This window comes from Rhincodon typus, chromosome 2 (assembly GCF_021869965.1).
Source record: "Rhincodon typus isolate 14 chromosome 2, sRhiTyp1.1, whole genome shotgun sequence".
Lineage (NCBI taxonomy): Eukaryota > Metazoa > Chordata > Chondrichthyes > Orectolobiformes > Rhincodontidae > Rhincodon > Rhincodon typus.
In genome coordinates this window covers 111,736,393-111,755,380 of record NC_063333.1, presented here as the reverse complement: position 1 = coordinate 111,755,380, position 18,988 = coordinate 111,736,393, and the positions used below count along the sequence as shown (strand labels likewise).

The 18,988-nt window shown below is 43.1% G+C and overlaps 2 protein-coding genes across 2 annotated transcripts in view; both read right to left on the bottom strand.

The window, feature by feature from the left end:
* The window catches only part of LOC109927112 (glial cells missing transcription factor 2), a 1,179,481-nt gene that overhangs the window by 640,056 nt on the left and 520,437 nt on the right, over positions 1 to 18,988 (bottom strand). The gene's annotated exons all lie outside the window — the stretch shown is intronic.
* The window catches only part of LOC125486561 (serine/threonine-protein kinase MAK-like), a 221,916-nt gene continuing 214,894 nt past the window's right edge, over positions 11,967 to 18,988 (bottom strand). The window contains 1 exon segment of the mRNA XM_048614462.1: positions 11,967 to 13,234. Within this exon segment, the coding sequence (XP_048470419.1) occupies positions 13,074 to 13,234 (161 nt within the window). The 3' untranslated portion in view covers positions 11,967 to 13,073.

Genomic DNA, 18,988 nt, shown 5'->3' with positions numbered 1-18,988 from the left:
GATGTATTTCACTAAGGCACAATCACCCAAAAGAACAGTAAAGATTGAATTATTTAAAGGAACCTAATGGTAAGGATGACAGAAAAACTTGTAAACTCAAGGATTGGGAAAGGAGCACCTAAAAATTAACTAAGAATGGGGAAAAATAATATAAATGTAAACTGGCAAGAATATCAAAATGGTCTGTAAAAGTTTTTCAGGTACGTTAAAATGAAATGATTAGCTAGGACAAAAACAAGCCCATAACAACAGGGGGCAGGAGATTTATAGTGGAGAACAGAGAAATGGCAGAGAAACTGAGCCAGCAATTTGCATCTGTCTTCACAGAAAAGGATATAGAAAATATCCCAGAAATTCTAAGCAACCTAGAAACTTGAGGAACTAAAAGAAGTTAGTACCAGCAGAGGTACTACTTGAGAAGTTAACGGGGTTGAAAACTATTAAATCCTCTGGAACAGATGAGTTTCATCCGAGTGTATTGTAGGAGGTTGCTAGAGAGATACAGAATGCATTAATTCTTATTGTTCAAATTTTTATACATTCTGGAGAATAGAAGGTAACAAATTTTTAAGGGTGAGGAAGAAGGAGAATGGAGAACTACAAACCTGTTAGCTTGACGTCAGAAAGGCGGAAAAATATTTGAAGTTATTATAAAGGCATTTATGTCTGTAAGAACTGGTAACAAAATGGACAAGGGACTTAATTAGATAGGAGCAAAAATCTAATTTCCCAATGACATATCAAGTGTGAGAAATTCAGTTGGTTGTGTGTGTGGCAGAGCAGCTGTCACAATGCATGGAGGTGGGGAAATATTTTACTTGTATTTGTATACCGTGAATACTAATTTAATAAGAACGTGACCAGATTATGTCCTTCCTTCAGGATTAAGTCAGCACTGCACAGGAAATCTCATACATCCCATTTCCCAACAGATTAAAAATGCTATACATTGCATGGTTGCTCAATCGTTGGATCTAAAGTGAAGTTCTGTCTTGATCCAACTCCGCAGCTTGAATCAACAAGGGAGGGGATCAGGTGAAGCTGGACAGACCAGCAAAGAACACAATTCTTCATATTAATATATGGAATTGCTAATACACAAAAGTGCCACATGGTGATACTGACTGACAACCGTACATTAATTGTCAGGTAATTGTTCTTAATACACTCAGAATTACTTGGCAGACAGAAGGAATGTGGCTGTTTCAACTTAACAAAATAGGCAATAGTCATTCTCTGTCGATAAAATGTGGTGTTGGAGGAGCACAGCAGGTCAGACAGCATCAGAGGAGCAGGAAAGTCGATGTTTCAGGTAGGGACACTTCATCAGGACTGGGGAGGGGGAAGTGAGCTCAGAAATAAATAGAGTGAAGGGGACAGGCTAGGGGAAGGTAAGTGTGAAGGTGATAGGTAGAGTTAGGGGTTGTAAAGATTGGTCAATGGGAAGGGTGGGGTGGATAGGTGAGAAGGAAGATGAACAGGTTGTGTCAGGTCAAGGAGACAGGATGAGAGGGTGGGCTAGACATGGGATGAGGCCGGTTTTAGGGATATTATGAAGCTAGTGAATTCTATGTTGAGGCTATTGGGCTGTAAACTCCCGAGATGGATTATAAGGTGTTGTTCCTCCAGTTTACATGTGGCTTCATTGTGATAGTGGAGGCGGCCCAGGATGGACATGTCACCAAGGGAGTGCGAGGGGGAGTTGAAATGGCTGGCAACCAGAAAGTGATGTTGATTGGAGCGTACAGAGCTCAGATGCTCCACAAATTGGTCACTGAGCCTGCGCTTGGTCTCACTGACACAGAGGAGGCCACATTGGGAACAATGGATCCAATAGACCAGGTTAGAAGACATACAGGTGAATCCCTGTCGGATTTGGAATGATTGTTTGGGGTCTTGATCGGAGGTGAGAGGGGTGGTGTAGGGGCAGGTGTAGCACTTCTGGCAGTTGCAGGGAAAGGTGGCAGGTGTGGTGGGGAGTGTGGAGCAGATGGAGTCACAAAGTGAGTGGTCCCTATGGAATGCAGATAGGGGAAGGAAGGGAAATATCTCTTTGGTGGTGGTGTCTGATTGCAGATGGCAAAAATGGTGGAGGATGATATGTTGAATTTGGAGATTGCTGGGGTGGTATGTGAGGACTGGGGGACTATATCCTTGTTGTTTTGGGGAGGGGATTTGAGGTCAGAAGTGCGGGAAAGGCAGGAGATGTGGTTGAGGGCATTATGAATCATTGGAGAGGAAAAGTTACAGTCCTTGAAGTAGGAGGACATCTGGGATGTCCAGGAGTGGAACGCTTCATCCTGGGAGCAGATGAGGCAGAGGTGGAGGAATTGGGAATATGGGATCACATTTTTGCAAGAGGGTGGGTGACAGGAGGTGTAGTCAAGGTAGCTATGGGAGTCAGTGGGTTTGAAATAGATGTCAATGCTGAGTCGGTTGGCGGAGATGGAGATGGAGAGGTCCAGGAAGGAGAAGAAGGTGTCAGTGATGGTCCAGGTGAATTTGAGATCAGGATGAAAGATGTTGCTGAGACACATGAACTGTTAAGCTCCTCATGGGAGAACGAGTCAGCACCAATAGTCATCAATGTAGCGGAGGAAGAGGTGAGAGATAGTGCCAGTGTAACTGTGGAAGAGGGGCTGTTCCACATATCCAACGAAGAAGCAGGCACATCTTGGACCCATGCGGGTGCCCATAGCCACCCCTTTAATTTGTAGGAAATGGGAGGAGTTAAAGGAAAAGTTGTGGAGGGTGAAGACAAGTTCCATCAAGCCTAACTCTTAGAGAGTGACGGTGGAGGGGGACTGGTTGAGCCTATGGGAAATGAAGAAACTGAGGGCTTTTAGGCCCTCCACATGGGGGATACAGGTGTAGAGAGACTGAATGTCCATTGTGAAGACGTTGATCATTCTCCTGTGCTCCTCCTGCTCCACATTTTATCAACTTTGAATTCTATCATCGGCAGTCCTGCTGTCTCCTTGTACTCATTCTCTGGTTCACTCCTCAGGTCATTGCCCTGACCAGAGTCGATCTGCCTGGTTTAAATGTAAACAGAGCTAGGCAACTAATTATCAGTCATCATCTAATTGATGCATTCTCCATGGCAATGCCTCTATCACTTGCCAACTCTTGTACATCTACTCATACACTATAAAATGCTGTTCCTCCTTGTACCTTTGGTATCCTTGTGAATGCCCTAATAAGTGCAAGAGAAAAAGTTTCAATAAAATGCATCTTTTTTCAGGAACACTCAAGATTTGTACTTAATTAATAGAAAAGAAAGTTTTCTCATCTGGGACATGTTCCGAATTAACTTTGTCAGTGATATTGTGGCTGAAGGTAGATCTCAAAATATTGCAGTGATATTGCAGTGATTTCCAGTGATCTAAACAGCCTTGTTCAATCTTTGTCTTACTTCAGTCTCACTAAACAAGGAGTGTATGACAAATAATAGAATGATTTGATGATGGGAGGAGAGAAGGCATTCTCCAAGAGCAGCAGTTTTATGTTGGCAATCTTGTGTGAACGGATTGTAGAGGCCTGATATGAAATCAGAATGAAAATTGTCATTAAATCATTCAAGAAAAATGAAATACCCAATGCCCTTGATAGTGCTGAAGATAATTATTAGCATAACAATATGCAAGTAATGACATGAATGCTGGTGAAATAATGACAATCCATGATGCAATTCAAGGAGCAGTTTGTAATGAGTTACTTGGTTCTGAAGACAAGGAGGGTGATTGTTATGGATTTAAATACATTGTATGTTCTGCTGCCAAGTGCTTTTAGGGACAGGATTGGTGGGAACTGTCTCCATCCTGGCAACTCTGCAATCAGCTGATGTATGACTATGAACATTTAGGCAGTTAGATGATGGGAGTGGATTTTAAACCCATGAAAGAATCACTTGTGATCAAATCAACTCTACTTTTTTAGGTCGATGCTAAAACAATGCTTCCCAATATGATGGAGACCAGAATTAGGGGATATAGTTGTCTTCCATTTAAGGTGGAAATGAAGAGCAATTTTTTGCTTTCAGAAGACCATAACTGCATGGCACTGTCCTTCTCTGACAGCATTAGTGATAAGGTCATTGGATACTTTTAATGCAGAAGTAGATAGATTACTGACTAACATAGGAGTCAAAGTTTGCTGGGAATAGGCATGAATGTGGTGTTGAAGAAACAAACACGATTGATTGTGATCTTTTTGAATAATGGAGAATTCAAGGTGTAAATTGACCACTCTGCTCCTAATTGGCAAGTTTGTATGTTTTTAAAAAGTTTTGGCTTGGTTAGCATTTTATGTCTTTAATCTCCCAAAGGCAATTAAGAGTCAACCACATTGCTGTGGATCTGGAGTCACATGTCAGCTGGACCAGGTAAAGATAGCAAATTTGCTTCCCTAAAGGACATTAGTGAACGAGATTGCTCTCAGAAACTTGAATTTTACACAGGTTCACATGTTATATGAATTTTATACACAAAATTTGAAAGTGTACCAATACATATGACATGACTGAAACCTTAAAATGATTTTTCATTCATGCCCACAATGCGTTTTGACTCCAGCTCAGCAGCTGATGAGCAGGCAGGCTGCTGAAAGTATTGGCCTGTTGTGTGCAATAACATTGGTGGATGTCTTCTGGTGGCCTGAGGGTTTGAGGGCCTTGGCCAATTTACGTGCAAGGGCACCCTCCTCAATCTGAAGGTTTTGGGATCATTATTAAAGAGTGAGCTGTGAGAAGAATGCAGACATATTGCAGTGTGATTTGGACAGGCTGATTGAGTGAACAAATGCATTGTAGATGCAGTATAATGTGGATAAATGTAAGGGTATCCACTTTAGTAGCAAACATAGGAAGACATTATTATTTAAGTGGCTGTAAATTGAAAGAGGGAATTTGCAATAAGACCTAGGATTCCTCATGCACCAGTCACTGAAAGTAAGGACACAGGTGCACAGGCATTAAAGAAGGCAAACTGTATGTGGGCCCTCATAGCAAGAAGATTCAAATACAGGAACCACAATGATTTGCTGCATTCATACAGGGCATTGGTGGGGCCACACCTGGAATATTGTGTGTAGTTTTGATTTCATCATCGGAGGAACATTGGTGTTCTTATAGAGGGAGTGCAGTGAAGGTCTACCAAATTGATGCCTGGAATGTCAGTACTGACGAGGAGGGATTGAATTGGTTAGGATTGAAACCACTGGAGTTTAGAAGAATGAGGAGGGGGAGTCTCATAGAAACCTTTAAAATTCTAACAGGACTAGACAGTTAGATGCAGGAAGAATAATCCTGAACCAGGGGTCATTGTTTCAGGATAAGGGTAAACCTTTTAGGACTGAGATGAGGAGAAATTCTTCATCCAGAGAGTGGTGAACCTGTGGAATTCACTATCACAGAAAGTGGTTGAAGCCAAAACATGCATTTTCAAGAAGGAGGTAGATATAGTTCTTGTGGCTAAAGGGATCAAGGAATATGGGGGAAGGCAGGAATAGAATACTGAGCTCGATGATCAGCCATGAGCATAATGAATGGCAGTGCAGGCACAAGAAGTTTCTATGCTGAAACTATATAAAGCGTTGGTTAGGCCATAGCTAGAGTATTGTGTGGAGTTCTGAAATCCACATTATAGGTGGGATGTGATTGCACTGAAGAGAGTGCAGAACAGATTTACCTAGATGTTGTCTGGGCTGGAGAGTTTTAGTTATGAAGGTAGATTGGACAGCCTTGCTTGTTTTCCATCAAGCATAGGAGACAGGAGTTGGGGTGTGCATAATTGAAATTTATAAAGTTATAAGGGGCAAAGAACAAGAAAGAGAGTAGACAGGAGGAAACTTTTCCCCTTGGAGGAATGATCAATGACCGGGGGCATAGATTTAAGATAAGGGGCAGGCGGTTTAGAGGGGATTTGTGGAAAAATTTTCTTACATAGAGAGCGGTGAGAATTTGGAACTCACTGCCTATAAGGGTGGTGGAGGCAGAAAACCTCATATCATTTAAGAAATATTTATGTGTGCACTTGCAATATCAAGGCATACAAAGCTATGGACCAAATACTGGAAAATGTTAGAGTTAGGTTGTATTTGACTGCTGCAGACATGAGGGCCAAAGGGCATTTTTCTGGCGTGTAAACCTCTATGACTCTAATTATGGCACATGGCTGGACTCAAATAAAGGTATAATAAGAAGAATATTGTAACCCGCAGCACACAATTAAGAAAAGGGGAGCTAGACCATAGTCAAAAAGAATGAAACAGCAACAGTGATAGAGCAGGAGACAGCACCCCATTCAAGCAGTGAGTCTGGGGTAGATTTTCATAGGACAATTTGTGACAAGTACTTTACAAAGTATCATCTTGTTATGCTATTCATGTTTTTACTTAACAAATGCACTCCAGCTTATACCAAATACCTCAAAAAAGAATGTCAATAACAATAGAACCATAGAAATAATACAGCACATACAGCACAGCAGAGGGACATTTGGTCCATCTTGTTCATGCTAACTCAAAGACCAACTGGATGGGTTTTCTAATCCCATCTTCCTATATAGAGCCCATTGCCCTGCAGCTTACAGCACTCAAGTTGCAGATCCAAGCACTTTTTGAAAGAGTTTAGGGTCCCTGCCTCCATCACCGACTCAGGGAGCAAATTCCAGACATGCACCACCATCTGCATAAAAATGTTTTTCTTCATGTCTCCTCAAATCCTTCTGCCACTTAGCTTGACTCTATGAGCCCGGGTTTTTGAATTCTCTATCAAGGGAAACAGGTTCCTCCTGTCTACTCTATCTCTACCCCTCACAATTTTGTACACCTCAATCATGTCGTCCCTCAGCCTTCTCTGCTCCAAGGGAAACAACCCCAACCTCTCCAATCTCTCCTTTAGCTATAATTCTCTAGCCCTGCCAACATTCTAGTAAATCTTCTCTAGCACTCTCTCTAGCAATTAAGACCTTCCTGTAACGTGGTGATCAGAACTGCATACAATACTTCAGTTATGACCTCACCAGTGTCTTCTACAGTTTCATCATTACATCTGCTGTTGTGCTCTATACCTCTGCCAATGAAGAACAGCATTCCATATGCTTTGTTTACATTCTTAACTACCTGTAGACATCTGTGAACTTGCATGCCAAGATTTCTCACTTCAAAGAATCATAGAATCCCTACAGTGCAGAAAGAGGGCATTTGGCTCATTAAGTCGGCAATGCCCCTCTGAAAAGCTTCCCACCCAGAGCCATCCCCTCCCAAATCTATTCCTGTAACCCCACATTTACCATAACTAATCCATGTCACCTGCACATCCCTGAACACTACGGGGCAATTTACCACAGCTAATCCATCCAATCCAATTCATCTAACTGTCTCAGTATATTTCTGTTTGTTGTGTATTCCCTTTTACTATTTGACCTCCCTGAATGTGTTTCCTCACACTTAAAAGAGTTAAACTCTATCTGCCACTTTCCTGCCCACTCCACCAACCTATCTATATCATTTTGGAGCGTACAGCTATCCTCTACACTATCCACTACATGGCTAATTTTTGTGTCATCTGCAAATTTCCCAAATGTACCCCCAACATTCAAGTCCAAATTGTTAATGTACAAAACAAACAGCAGGGGTCCCAACATCGAGCCCTGCGGAACACCACTTGAGACGACTTTCTATTCGCAAGGGCAGCCATGGGTCATTTCCCTTTGTTTCATGCTGCAAAGCCAACTTCAATTTAATTTGACATATTACCCTGTATCCTATGTGCTTTAACATTTTTTGACCAGTCTGCCATGTAGGACCTTGTCAAATGCCTTACTACAATCCATCCACAACACTATCCTGACTAGTCTATGCCTTTCTAACTGACTGTTTATCTAATTTCTCAGGATTGATTCTAATAATTTGCCCACCACTGAAGTAAGACTAACTGACCTATAACTATTTGGCATTTCATTTATACCCTTTTAAGACAATGGAACCACATTTGCATTCTACCAGTGCCTGGCAACATATTTTCAATGATTGGAACTCCTTTAACACTTCCTCTTTCATTATGATTATTTTGTCCAATGTTTCACACTGCCCCCGTTGGATTACTATATTCATATCATCCCTTTCCTTTTTGAATATGGAGTCAAAAATTCATTTAAAATTATTCCCATATCCTTTGCATCTTTGCACAAGTTCCCTTCTTCATCGCTGATGGATCCCACTTCTTTCCTTAACTATTCTTTCACTCTTAATATACTGGTAAAACATCTTTGAGTTTTCCTTTCTCTTGCTTGCTAATATTTTTTCATGTCCTCTTTTTGATTTCCTTATTCCTTTTTACTGGATCCCTGTACTTTCTATGATTTCTCCTCTAGGCTATCTGCAGTGTTGAGTTTATTTATGACTATCATAGGCTTTCTTTTTCTGTTTAATCTTCCCCTGTATTTTTCTAGAAAACCATGATTTTACAGAACCATTCTTAGTTTTGGAGGGAACATGTCTGATCTGTACCCTAAGGATCTCACTTTTTATTGCCTCCAACTGGTTTACCACTGATTTATCCTTTAGCAGCCCTGTCCAGTCCACCTCAGCCAAATCACTTCTCAGTTTTGTAAAATTTGACTATCCCAGTTCAAAACTTTTATTCCTCATTTATCTCTTCCTATTTCCATAATAATACTAAATCTAACCATATTGTGGTCTCTATCCCCAGTACGGTTGCCCACTTTTACTTCACTCACTTGCCTATCTTCATTTCCCAAAACTAAATCCAGAGATGCATCTCTGACTTGGCTTGTCACATAGCGTTTAAAAGAAAAAAATCATGTACACAATACATCATGAATTTTCCACCCTCAATGGCCCTCACATTGTTTGAAACCCAGTTGATTTTGGGATAGTTAGTCTCCAACTATTATTGTCCTCTTATTCCTACAGGTAGAAATTTGTCTACACGAGTTCTTTTATCTCCAGCTCACTATTTCGGGGTCTGTAGTATACTCCCATAGTGTGACTTCCCCTTTTTTAATATCTAAACTCAACCCATAAAGCCTCATTTATTAACCCCTTTAGTATATCATTCCTTCTCACAACTGTAATTGATTTTTTAACCAATACTACTACCTCCTCCTTTTTTGTCACCCGCGTTATCCATCTTGAAAACTCTGCATCCACGGATATTGAGCTTCCACTTTTGCCTTGCCTTTAAACATGTTTCTCTTATATTTTATTATTCCATTGTGTCTATCTGTACCTTTAGTTCATCTGCCTTGTTTGTAATATTTGTTGCATTGAAGCATAAATAGCTCAATCCTGTCAATTGCAAAGAACAAAGTACAAAGAACAATGCAGGACAGGTATAGGCCATTTGGCCCTCCGAACCTGCACTGACACATTTTGCCCTTCCATACTAAAACTGTCTTGACCTACAGGATCCATATCCCTTTTTTCCCCTCCTATGCATGTATTCATCCAGGTGCTTCTTGAATGTGTCTGCTTCTATCATCTCCTCTGGCAGCACATTCTAGGCACTCACCACCCTTTGTGTGAAAAACATGCCTCATACATCTCTTTTAAACTCCAAACCCCCACCCACACCTTCAATCTGTATCGCCTAGTAATTGATCCCTCCACCCTGGGAAAAAGCCTCATATCTTCCACTCTACCGATGCTATTCATAATCTTATAGATTTCTATCAAACTGCCCCTCAACCTCCTGCATTCCAGTGAAAACAAATTCAGTCTATCCAACCTTTCTTTATTGCTAAAATCCTCCATACAAGACAACATACTGGTATCCCTTTTCTGTACGCTCTCCAAAGCATCCACGTTCTTCTGGTAGTGTGGTGACCATAACTGCATGTAATATTCCAGTGTGGCCTAACTACAGTTCTATAAAGCTGTAGCATAACTTGCCTATCCTTATACTTAATGCCTTTCTAATGAAGGAAAGCATGCCATAAACCTTTTCTACTACCTTAACTACCACCTTCTGTGACCTGTGGACCTGCACATCCAGATCCCTCGGCATATCAATACTCCCAAGGGTTCCTTTGCTGAATGTTTTTTTTAATTATTTCTTTAGTCTTTCTGAGTCACTAACTACATTACTAACTAATGTTCTACCTCCCATTTCCTGATGTGAATCTGACCCATCTAAGTCTCCACTTCGTTCCCATCCCCCTGCCATACTAACTCTAATCCAATAGAACTAGCAAAAACCTTTGTGAGGATATTTTTCCTAGCTCTGCCCAAGTGCAACCCGTCAGGCTTGTACAATCTAAAACTTTCCTTGGTACACCATTTCTCCAGCCACACTTTCATCTCATGTATCCTCTTATTCTTACTCTTGCTAGCACGGGGTACTGGGAGTATTCCTAATTGAGGTTTTGCATTCTAAATTATCTCCTAACTTCCTACATTCAGCTTTCAGGTCCTCATCCCTTTGTTTACCAATGTCATTGGTACCTGTGTGTACCACAACCACTGATCCCGCTTCAGAATGTCCTGCAGCCACTCTGTGACATCCCTGACCCTGGCAGCAGGGAAGCAACATGCCAACCTGGATTCACATCTGTAGTCACAGAAATACCTTTCTGTACCCCTGACTTTTGAATCCCCTATCACTATGGCCCTGTGCTCATTTTCTTTCCCTTTTGCAGCAAAGCCACAAGTGGTGCCATGAACTTGGCTGATGCTGCCTTCCCCTGAGAGGCCATTCTCCCCCAATAGTATTTAAAATGATATATCTGCTGACAGGAGTAGCCACAGGGGAATCCTACACTTCCTTCCTGAGCATTTTACTTTGTCTGATGGTTACTCATTCCCCTTCTGCCTATGCAATCCTCACCTGTGGTGTGACCACCTCACAAAACATGCTGTCCACAACATTTTCAGCATTGCGGATGCTCCACAGTGGGTCCACATGTAGCTCCAGTTCCAAAAATCGGTTATTTTGCACACATAGTCATCGGGGAAACTGGAAGCATCCCTTATTTCGCACATTGCACAAGAGGAGCATACCACACATGCTAGTTACTCTCTTTAAGAGAATTTAATTAAGCTAGGGACCTTTCTTCATTTTAAAAACTTCAATTATAATCAAAAGTCCCTATCTTTACTTAAGCTAAGATATTATACTTTAAAAACTGTAAGAAAATACACTGCAGGTATCAATTACCAATTAGCTGTTTCTGTTGGGACCATGCTCGGATTAAGACTGAGCACTGCATTCAGTCTTTCAGCTTCACCCACACCATGTCTCACCTCACTCCCCCAATTCTCACTCAACTCCAAAGCACTCTCGTTTAGTGAAGCAGCACTCACGGTGCAGACTGGTCAGAACTAAAGGTTCCAAACAGTGACTTGAACTTACATTGGGACCACTTAGAGTCCCACAATGACGAGATGCTCTCCTTTCATTGAACTCACCCTGTCCAACATCTCCATCCCAGGCTTGCTGGCTCCAGTGAAGCTTAGTGCAAGCTGCAAGAACAGCACCTCATTTTCTGCTTGGGAACTCGACAGCCTTCTGGACTCAACATCGAGTTCAACAACTTTAGGGCTTGAGCTCTCTATGTCCTTACCCCAACGCCCACACACCAGGCCTTGTTATCACATATTACACACAACCTATTGTTAGCCACTACCAGTCCCAATTAACAGCGCTTCACCCTCCTAGCTGGTTTGTTATTCACTCAAAACATTAACTCTGATTTCTCAACACAGATGCTGCCATATCTGCTGAGCTTTTCTGGCAATTTTTGTTTTTGTTTCTGATTTACAGCATCCATAGCTCTTTCAGTTTTTAACAATTAAGGATGGACAATAAATTCTGGTCTAGTCAGCAAAACCCAAATCTCATGAATGAATAAAAAGAAATCAGTTTGAGAGTTTTTCTGCCATGCAAAACTGATAGTTGTTACTTAAACTTTTTGCATACTAATCAATTTCGACAGCACACCACATATCTGTAAAAGAGTTTAATTTTAAGATGTATTTACTAGTTTCCTTTTTGCGATAACTGTTAAAAGATATATATTCTACTAAGATCAACAAGCTTTACTAAAACCAAGTTAATTGTATGTTAACAACTATAGAAATTACTGCACTCCAAACAAATTATTAAAGAAATGAGAGATTTTCTGGGCAAGGAAACATGTTAAACATAGAGTTGAGTTTTAAGAAGCTGGAAATGCAGCCGTTAAGACATTTTTTGATAGCTGATGTGTTATATGATGATCAGTCACTCTTCCTCTGGTGCCTGTAACTACTGTCAAATCTGGGCAAAAAATACTGATACAGAAACAAAAATTGCTGGAAAATCTCAGCAGGTTTGGCAGCATCACTGGACCTGAAACATTAACTCTGATTTCTCTCCACAGATGCTGCCAGGCCTGCTGAGATTTTCCAGCAATTTTAGTTTATGTTTCTGATTTCCAGCATCCGCAGTTCTTCCAGTTTTTTTTTAAATCAAGAAATACTGATCCCTATATTTAAATAATGAAACAAGAAACACATGTTACGTTCTAATAAGCTGACTTGGATTCTTTGACTTCTTGGTACCATTCATTCCAGACTGTTGTGAAGAAGCATCATTATTGGTAAAGCTCTCTTTTATATGCTAGGAGGAACATCAAGACCTGTTCTAGCCTCTCAAATACTAGGAACAATATCAAGAACAGTCGTCATAATGGTATAACATCTACAAGGTACATGTATATAAACAAAATAATCAATTATTTAAAAAAAATTAAATATTAAAATGTTTAAATAAATTTCTACTAGGAACATTAAATAGTCCAGAGCTGCAGTCAATGCCCGTATATTTAAAGTGTAAACAGATTATTAAATTTTGAAATTTGAGAAGACCCACTTGATTCCAAGCTAGAAGATAATCCTATTAACAATCAAACAGAAAAAAATCCCACCTTAAATGAAATAGTTTCATATGAGATTTGGTTTACAATCTTTTGAGTTTTCAGATAGTTTTGTTGCTGCAGTTTCATTTGGGCTAGCAGCAGTTCCTAGCTCAAAATGGTCAGTGTGGGCTGATAGCACAGAATGTTGATGGTCTATCTACGGCCACCATATTTAGATATCCAATCAGTTCTTCCATGTATTGACTCAAGGGTTGGTGGATGGGCTAAAACGCCTGTGGATTTTTTCATAGCTGGATTATAGTTGCAGCCTGGGAGTTGAGACCTGGTTATTTTGGTTTTCCATGCATCGTAGTCTTGGAAAAAAAAGATTATTACAGTGAGTACATGATTTTGATTACATGAAGACAGATAATCATTATCTACTTTCACATTCATCAGGCAAATTATGGAATATAGAAACAGGAACAAGCTACAGTCCCTCAAACTGTCATTCAGTTAGATTGTGGCTTATATCTTAACACCAAGTGACTGGTTTGATTCCTTGGCCTGTGATTCCTTTGAAATTCACAATTAACTGAGCCTCAACAGCCTTCTGAGACACATAATTCTAGATTTTTGCTATTATTTAGACTTTGGTAAAGAAATTATCCCTATATGGTCAAGCTCTAATTTTAAAGTTATGGTCCTTTTGTTCTGGACTCTTCCCAGCAAAGGAAATAGTTGCTTTCTATCCAGAAATTGATATTGAGTCCAGAGGGCTGCAGGGTCCCAAGCGAAAAATGAGATGCTGTTATTCCTGCTTGCACTAAACTTTGTTGGAACACTGCAGCAAGCCTGAGGCAGAGATGTTGGCCAGGGAACAGGGTGTTGTGTTAAAGTGGCAGGCAACTGTAAGCTTTTTTGCGAGCAGAACGTAGATGTGAAGTGGTCACTCAGACAACGCTTTGTTTCCCCAATGTAGAGGAGACCCCGTGAGCAGCAGATGCAGTAGACTAGATTCTGGGAAGTGCAGGTGAAGTGTTGCTTCACCTGGAAGGTATGTTTGGGCCCTTGGATACTGGGGAGGGAGGAGGTAAATGGGCAGGTGTTGCACCTTTGCTGGTTGTGTTTCGAGATGCCACCACCAGACATATAGTCCCCTCCCTTCCCTTGTCCAGCTTCCGCAGCAACTGTTTCCTTCGGGACACCCTGCTCCGCTCTTCCTTTACTCCCAACAGCCCCCCACAGCTGCATGGCACCTTCCCCTGCAACCGGCGAAGGTGCAACACTTGCCCACTTACCTTCTCCCTCCCCAATATCCAAGGGCCCAAACATAACCTCCAGGTGAAGCAACACTTCACCTACACCTCCAGAATCTAATCTACTGCATTCGCTGCTCACAATGTGGTCTCCTCTACAATGGGGAAACAAAGCATAGACTGAATGACTGCTTCGCAAAACATGTACATACTGCTTGCAAAAAAGATCCTGAGCTTCCAATTGCCTGCCACTTTAACGTAACACCCCGTTCCCTAGCCAACATCTCTGCCTCAGGCTTGCTGCAGTGTTCCAGTAAAGTTCAGCGCAAGCTGGAAGAACAGCATCTCATTTTTCGCTTGGGGACCCTGCAGCTCTCTGGACTCAATATCGAGTTCAATAATTTCAGTGCCTAAACTCTCCCACGTCCTAGCCCTGTACCCTACATGCCAGGCCTTGTTATCACACAGCCTGCCATTACACACTACCTACAGTTAGTCACTAACAGGCCCCATGAACAGCAATTTACCCTCCTAGCCAGATCATTATCAACTCCTTTATCTATCCAACTGTTCTTCTCTCCCTCTGGGCTCTATCCTTTATCCTACTGTTTACTCCCTACCCCATCACACCCCCTCCCTATCTTCTGCATACAAATAAACATTTCCCTAGCTACCATCAGTTCTGAGGAAGGGTCACTGGACCCAAACGTTAAATCTGATTTTTTCTTCACAGATGCTGCCAGCTGTGCTGAGCTCTTCCAGCAACTTCTGTTTTTGTTCCTGATTTACAGCATTTGCAGTTCTTTTGTTTTTTTATAGACTTTAGAGGGATATGGGCCAAATGCTGGCAAATGGGACCAGATGAATTTAGGATATTTGATCAGCAGGGACAAGTTGAACTGAAGGCTCAATTTCCATGTTATACATCTCTATGACTCTAAATCCCCTAACTCCCCATGAAAGATTATCTTGGACTCCCACTTAGCGTGTGGCAGAAGTTGAAGTTGCCAGCAGAAAAATGAAGAATGGAAAAGCCACAGGACTGGGTGGGAACCCAGTGGAGATTTTCAAATTTGTAGGAGCAGAGCTGTCATCTCCACAAACTGTTCCTGAAAATCTGGGACGAAGAAGAAATCCCTGCTGATTTCAGGAATACTGCAACACCACCATCTTCAAAAAAGGAAACAAAGTGGACTTTGGGAACCACTGATGAGTCTCCCTACTGTCCATTGCCCGGAAGATCATCGCCCATTTCCTTCCTAGGTACCTTCTCCCAGCCATAGAATCATAGAATCTCTGCAGTGTAGATAGAAGCCATATGGTCCATCGAGTCTGCACTGGCCATCTGAAGAGCATCTCACCAGACCTCGCTTACGGAACTTCAGTATGAAGATAACAACTTCATCTTCACCCAGAAAAGAATCTTCAAGCCTCACATAACACCTTTGCTGAAGCACACAGTAGAACTGGTCTCAGCTTTAAGGTCAAGGAGGCTCAAATCTTTTTGCTAGCCTGTCCCGATCAGGTGTCAGTCCACCTGCCCAAATGTGGAATATTTCCTAGCTAGGAAGCCACCTCTCATCTAAGGTTGACATCAGGAAGGAGAATCAACATTGCATCCAATCTGCAAGCAATGCCTTTGGATGCCTAAAGATGAGATTCTTCAATGATCTTCCTGCTGACATCAAGCTCTTTGTGAATAAAGCAGTCATCCTTCTGATTCTTCTCTATGGCCTTGGCCAATGACTTGACCAACATGTAGACGCTACCCCATGGGTGTTTAGTAGTACCATCAATGCTGTTTGAATCAGCATTAGCTGGGAGGACAGGCACATTAACCTCAACTGAACAAGTCAGTAGCAGTGTTGAGGCCATGACCATCTGAAGCCAACACCGCTGGGCTGACCACATATTTAGGATGCCTGAATTCTAGCTGTCAAAGCAGTCTGTTCAAGGAAAGTATTTGAATGAAAGGAGAATGAAAGAAGCTTTTCAAAGACTCCCTGAAGGTTTCCCTCAAGAAATGCACCATAGGTGTCAATGAGTGGGAGACCCTGTCTCAGAAGAAACTCACTTGGAGGAATGTCCTGCATGAAGGGACATGATTCTTTTAGATACTCATTGGTAAAATGCAAGTATGGAACATGAACCGGAGAAAGGAATGCCATGATTCTGCCTCCACCACTCTCCCGGGCAGTACATTTTAAATCCTAACAACTCTCTGAGTGAAGACATTTCACCTCATATCACACCTAGCTCTTTTGCTGACACCTTGAAATTGTCACCCCTAGTTATTGACATACCACCCCTAGTTATTGACATACCAACTAGTGGAAATAGAATATCCTTCTTTACCCTGTCAAAATTGTTCATAATTTTTAACACCTCAAAAAACTCACCTCTTATTCTTCTCTTACTCCCAGGAGAATAGGCCCATTCTCTTTTAATCTTCCACGTACCTAAGATCCTTCATTTCTGGTATCATTCTAGTAAATCTCCATTTGAAATCCGTCTAGGGCTTTGACATCCATCCATAAATAAGATGCCCAGAACTGAACACGATACTCCAAACGTGGTCCGAGCAATGATTTGTAGAGGTGTAGCATCACTTCAATGCTCTTACTCTCTTTGCCTCAATTTATAAATCTAAGGATCCGACAAGCTTTCTTAAGAGTAAGGGCATCAATTAGAGGGTGCTGGTGAGAAGCAACTGAGGAGGATTCTGGGAGAGGAACTGAGGAAAGGATTGCCTTACCTTCAGAGAATCCTGCATGTCAACCTAAGGTACAAGTAAATTATTGCAGATGCTGGAATATATACTAAAATACAAAAATTGCTGGAAATCATTTGTGGAGAGAGAGCAAGCTAATGTTTCAAATCTAGATGACTCTTCATCAGAGATGATGTGAAGTATGGAGGGGGTAGCGTTTATTACAATAATGTGGGTGTGGAGTCCTGGGGGAGAACAGATGTTGATAATGCAGATTAAGTGATCGGAATGTGAGAATGGCAGAGCAATGGTGTGTCTAACTGTCAAACTGGAAAGAACAGATAGTCCCACTGGAGTGCTGGAAGGGGACAGAAGTATATGGTGACGGAGAATACAACAAGTAAAGCTAAAAAAAAAGGGCAAGAAATGGGAGTGAGTTCATAATCTGAAGGTGTTGAACTCAATATTAAGTCCAGAAGTTTGTAAAGTACCTAGACTGAAGATGAGAAGTTGATCCTCCTGTTTGCGCTGTGATTCACTGGAGCATTGCTGCATGCTGAGGACAGACAAACCGGCATGCAAGCAATATGCTGTGATAAAATGACCTGGCCTACCACCCAAAACGGGCTTCCTCCACCCACCAAATCCCCAGCCGTACCCAGGACCTTCCCCACAATGGGTCCGCCGCCATTGGCCATGAGGCCACCATCGGAGAACCCACAGATGACGTCACATCCGCCACCGCCGGGTTCCCCACTTCCGGGACAGCAAACACCATCGCTGCCGTTGCCACCGACACTGAAGTCGCGACCACCCTCACGGCTACTGCCGCCGCCTACCCCGCTCCTCCTACCTCCGACGCCGGTCCGCCCATCACTGACGCGGACGCAACTCCACCCACCGCCGGCGCAACTCCGCCCACCGCCGACGCCAGCACAACTCCGCCCACCGCCGACGCAACTCCGCCCACAGCCGACGCCGACGCAGCTCCGCCCACAGCCGACGCCGACACAGCTCCGCCCACAGCCTCCACAGCCAGCAGCTCCAGAGGAGACAGCAGCAGCCAGCCCTGCGGAGTCTTCACCATCCCCCCAGACCTACCCCTTACTGAGGACGAACGGTCAGTCCTCAGTAAAGGGCTCACCTTTGTCCCCCTCCACCCACAGATCAACGAATACCGCTCACGCCTGGACATAGAGCAGTTTTTCCGCCGCCTCCACCTCCACGCTTACTTCTTTAACCGTGAACCTAACCCTCCCTCTAGTGACCCCTTCTCCCGCTTCCAACACACCCCCTCCTCCTGGACACCATCCCAAGGCCTCCTACCCTCCCTCGACCTCTTCATCTCCAACTGCCGTCGAGACATCAATCGCCTCAACCTCTCCACCCCTCTCACCCACTCCAACCTCTCCCCCGCAGAACGTGCAGCCCTCCGCTCCCTCCGCTCCAATCCCAACTTCACCATAAAACCCGCGGACAAGGGAGGCGCAGTTGTAGTATGGCGCACTGACCTCTACATCGCCAAGGCCGGACGCCAACTCTCCGACACCTCCTCCTACCGCCCCCTTGATCATGACCCCACCCCTGAGCACCAAACCATCATCTCGCAAACCATCCACAACCTCATCACCTCAGGTGACCTCCCACTCACGGCCTCCAACCTCATCGTTCCCCAACCTCGCACTGCCCGCTTCTATCTCCTTCCCAAAATCCACAAACCTGAATGCCCTGGTCGACCCATTGTCTCTGCCTGCTCCTGCCCCACCGAACTGATCTCCAACTATCTAGACTCCATTTTCTCCCCCTTGGTCCAGGAACTCCCTACCTATGTCCGTGACACCACCCACGCCCTCCACCTCCTCCAGAACTTCCAATTCCCCGGTCCCCAACACCTCATCTTTACCATGGACGTCCAGTCCCTCTACACCTGCATTCCCCATGCAGATGGCCTTAAGGCCCTCCGCTTCTTCCTGTCCCGCAGGCCCGACCAGTCCCCCTCTACTGATACCCTCATCCGCTTAGCCGAACTCGTCCTCACACTCAACAACTTCTCTTTCAATTCCTCCCACTTCCTACAGACAAAGGGGGTAGCCATGGGTACCCGCATGGGCCCAAGCTACGCCTGCCTCTTTGTAGGTTACGTGGAACAATCCCTCTTC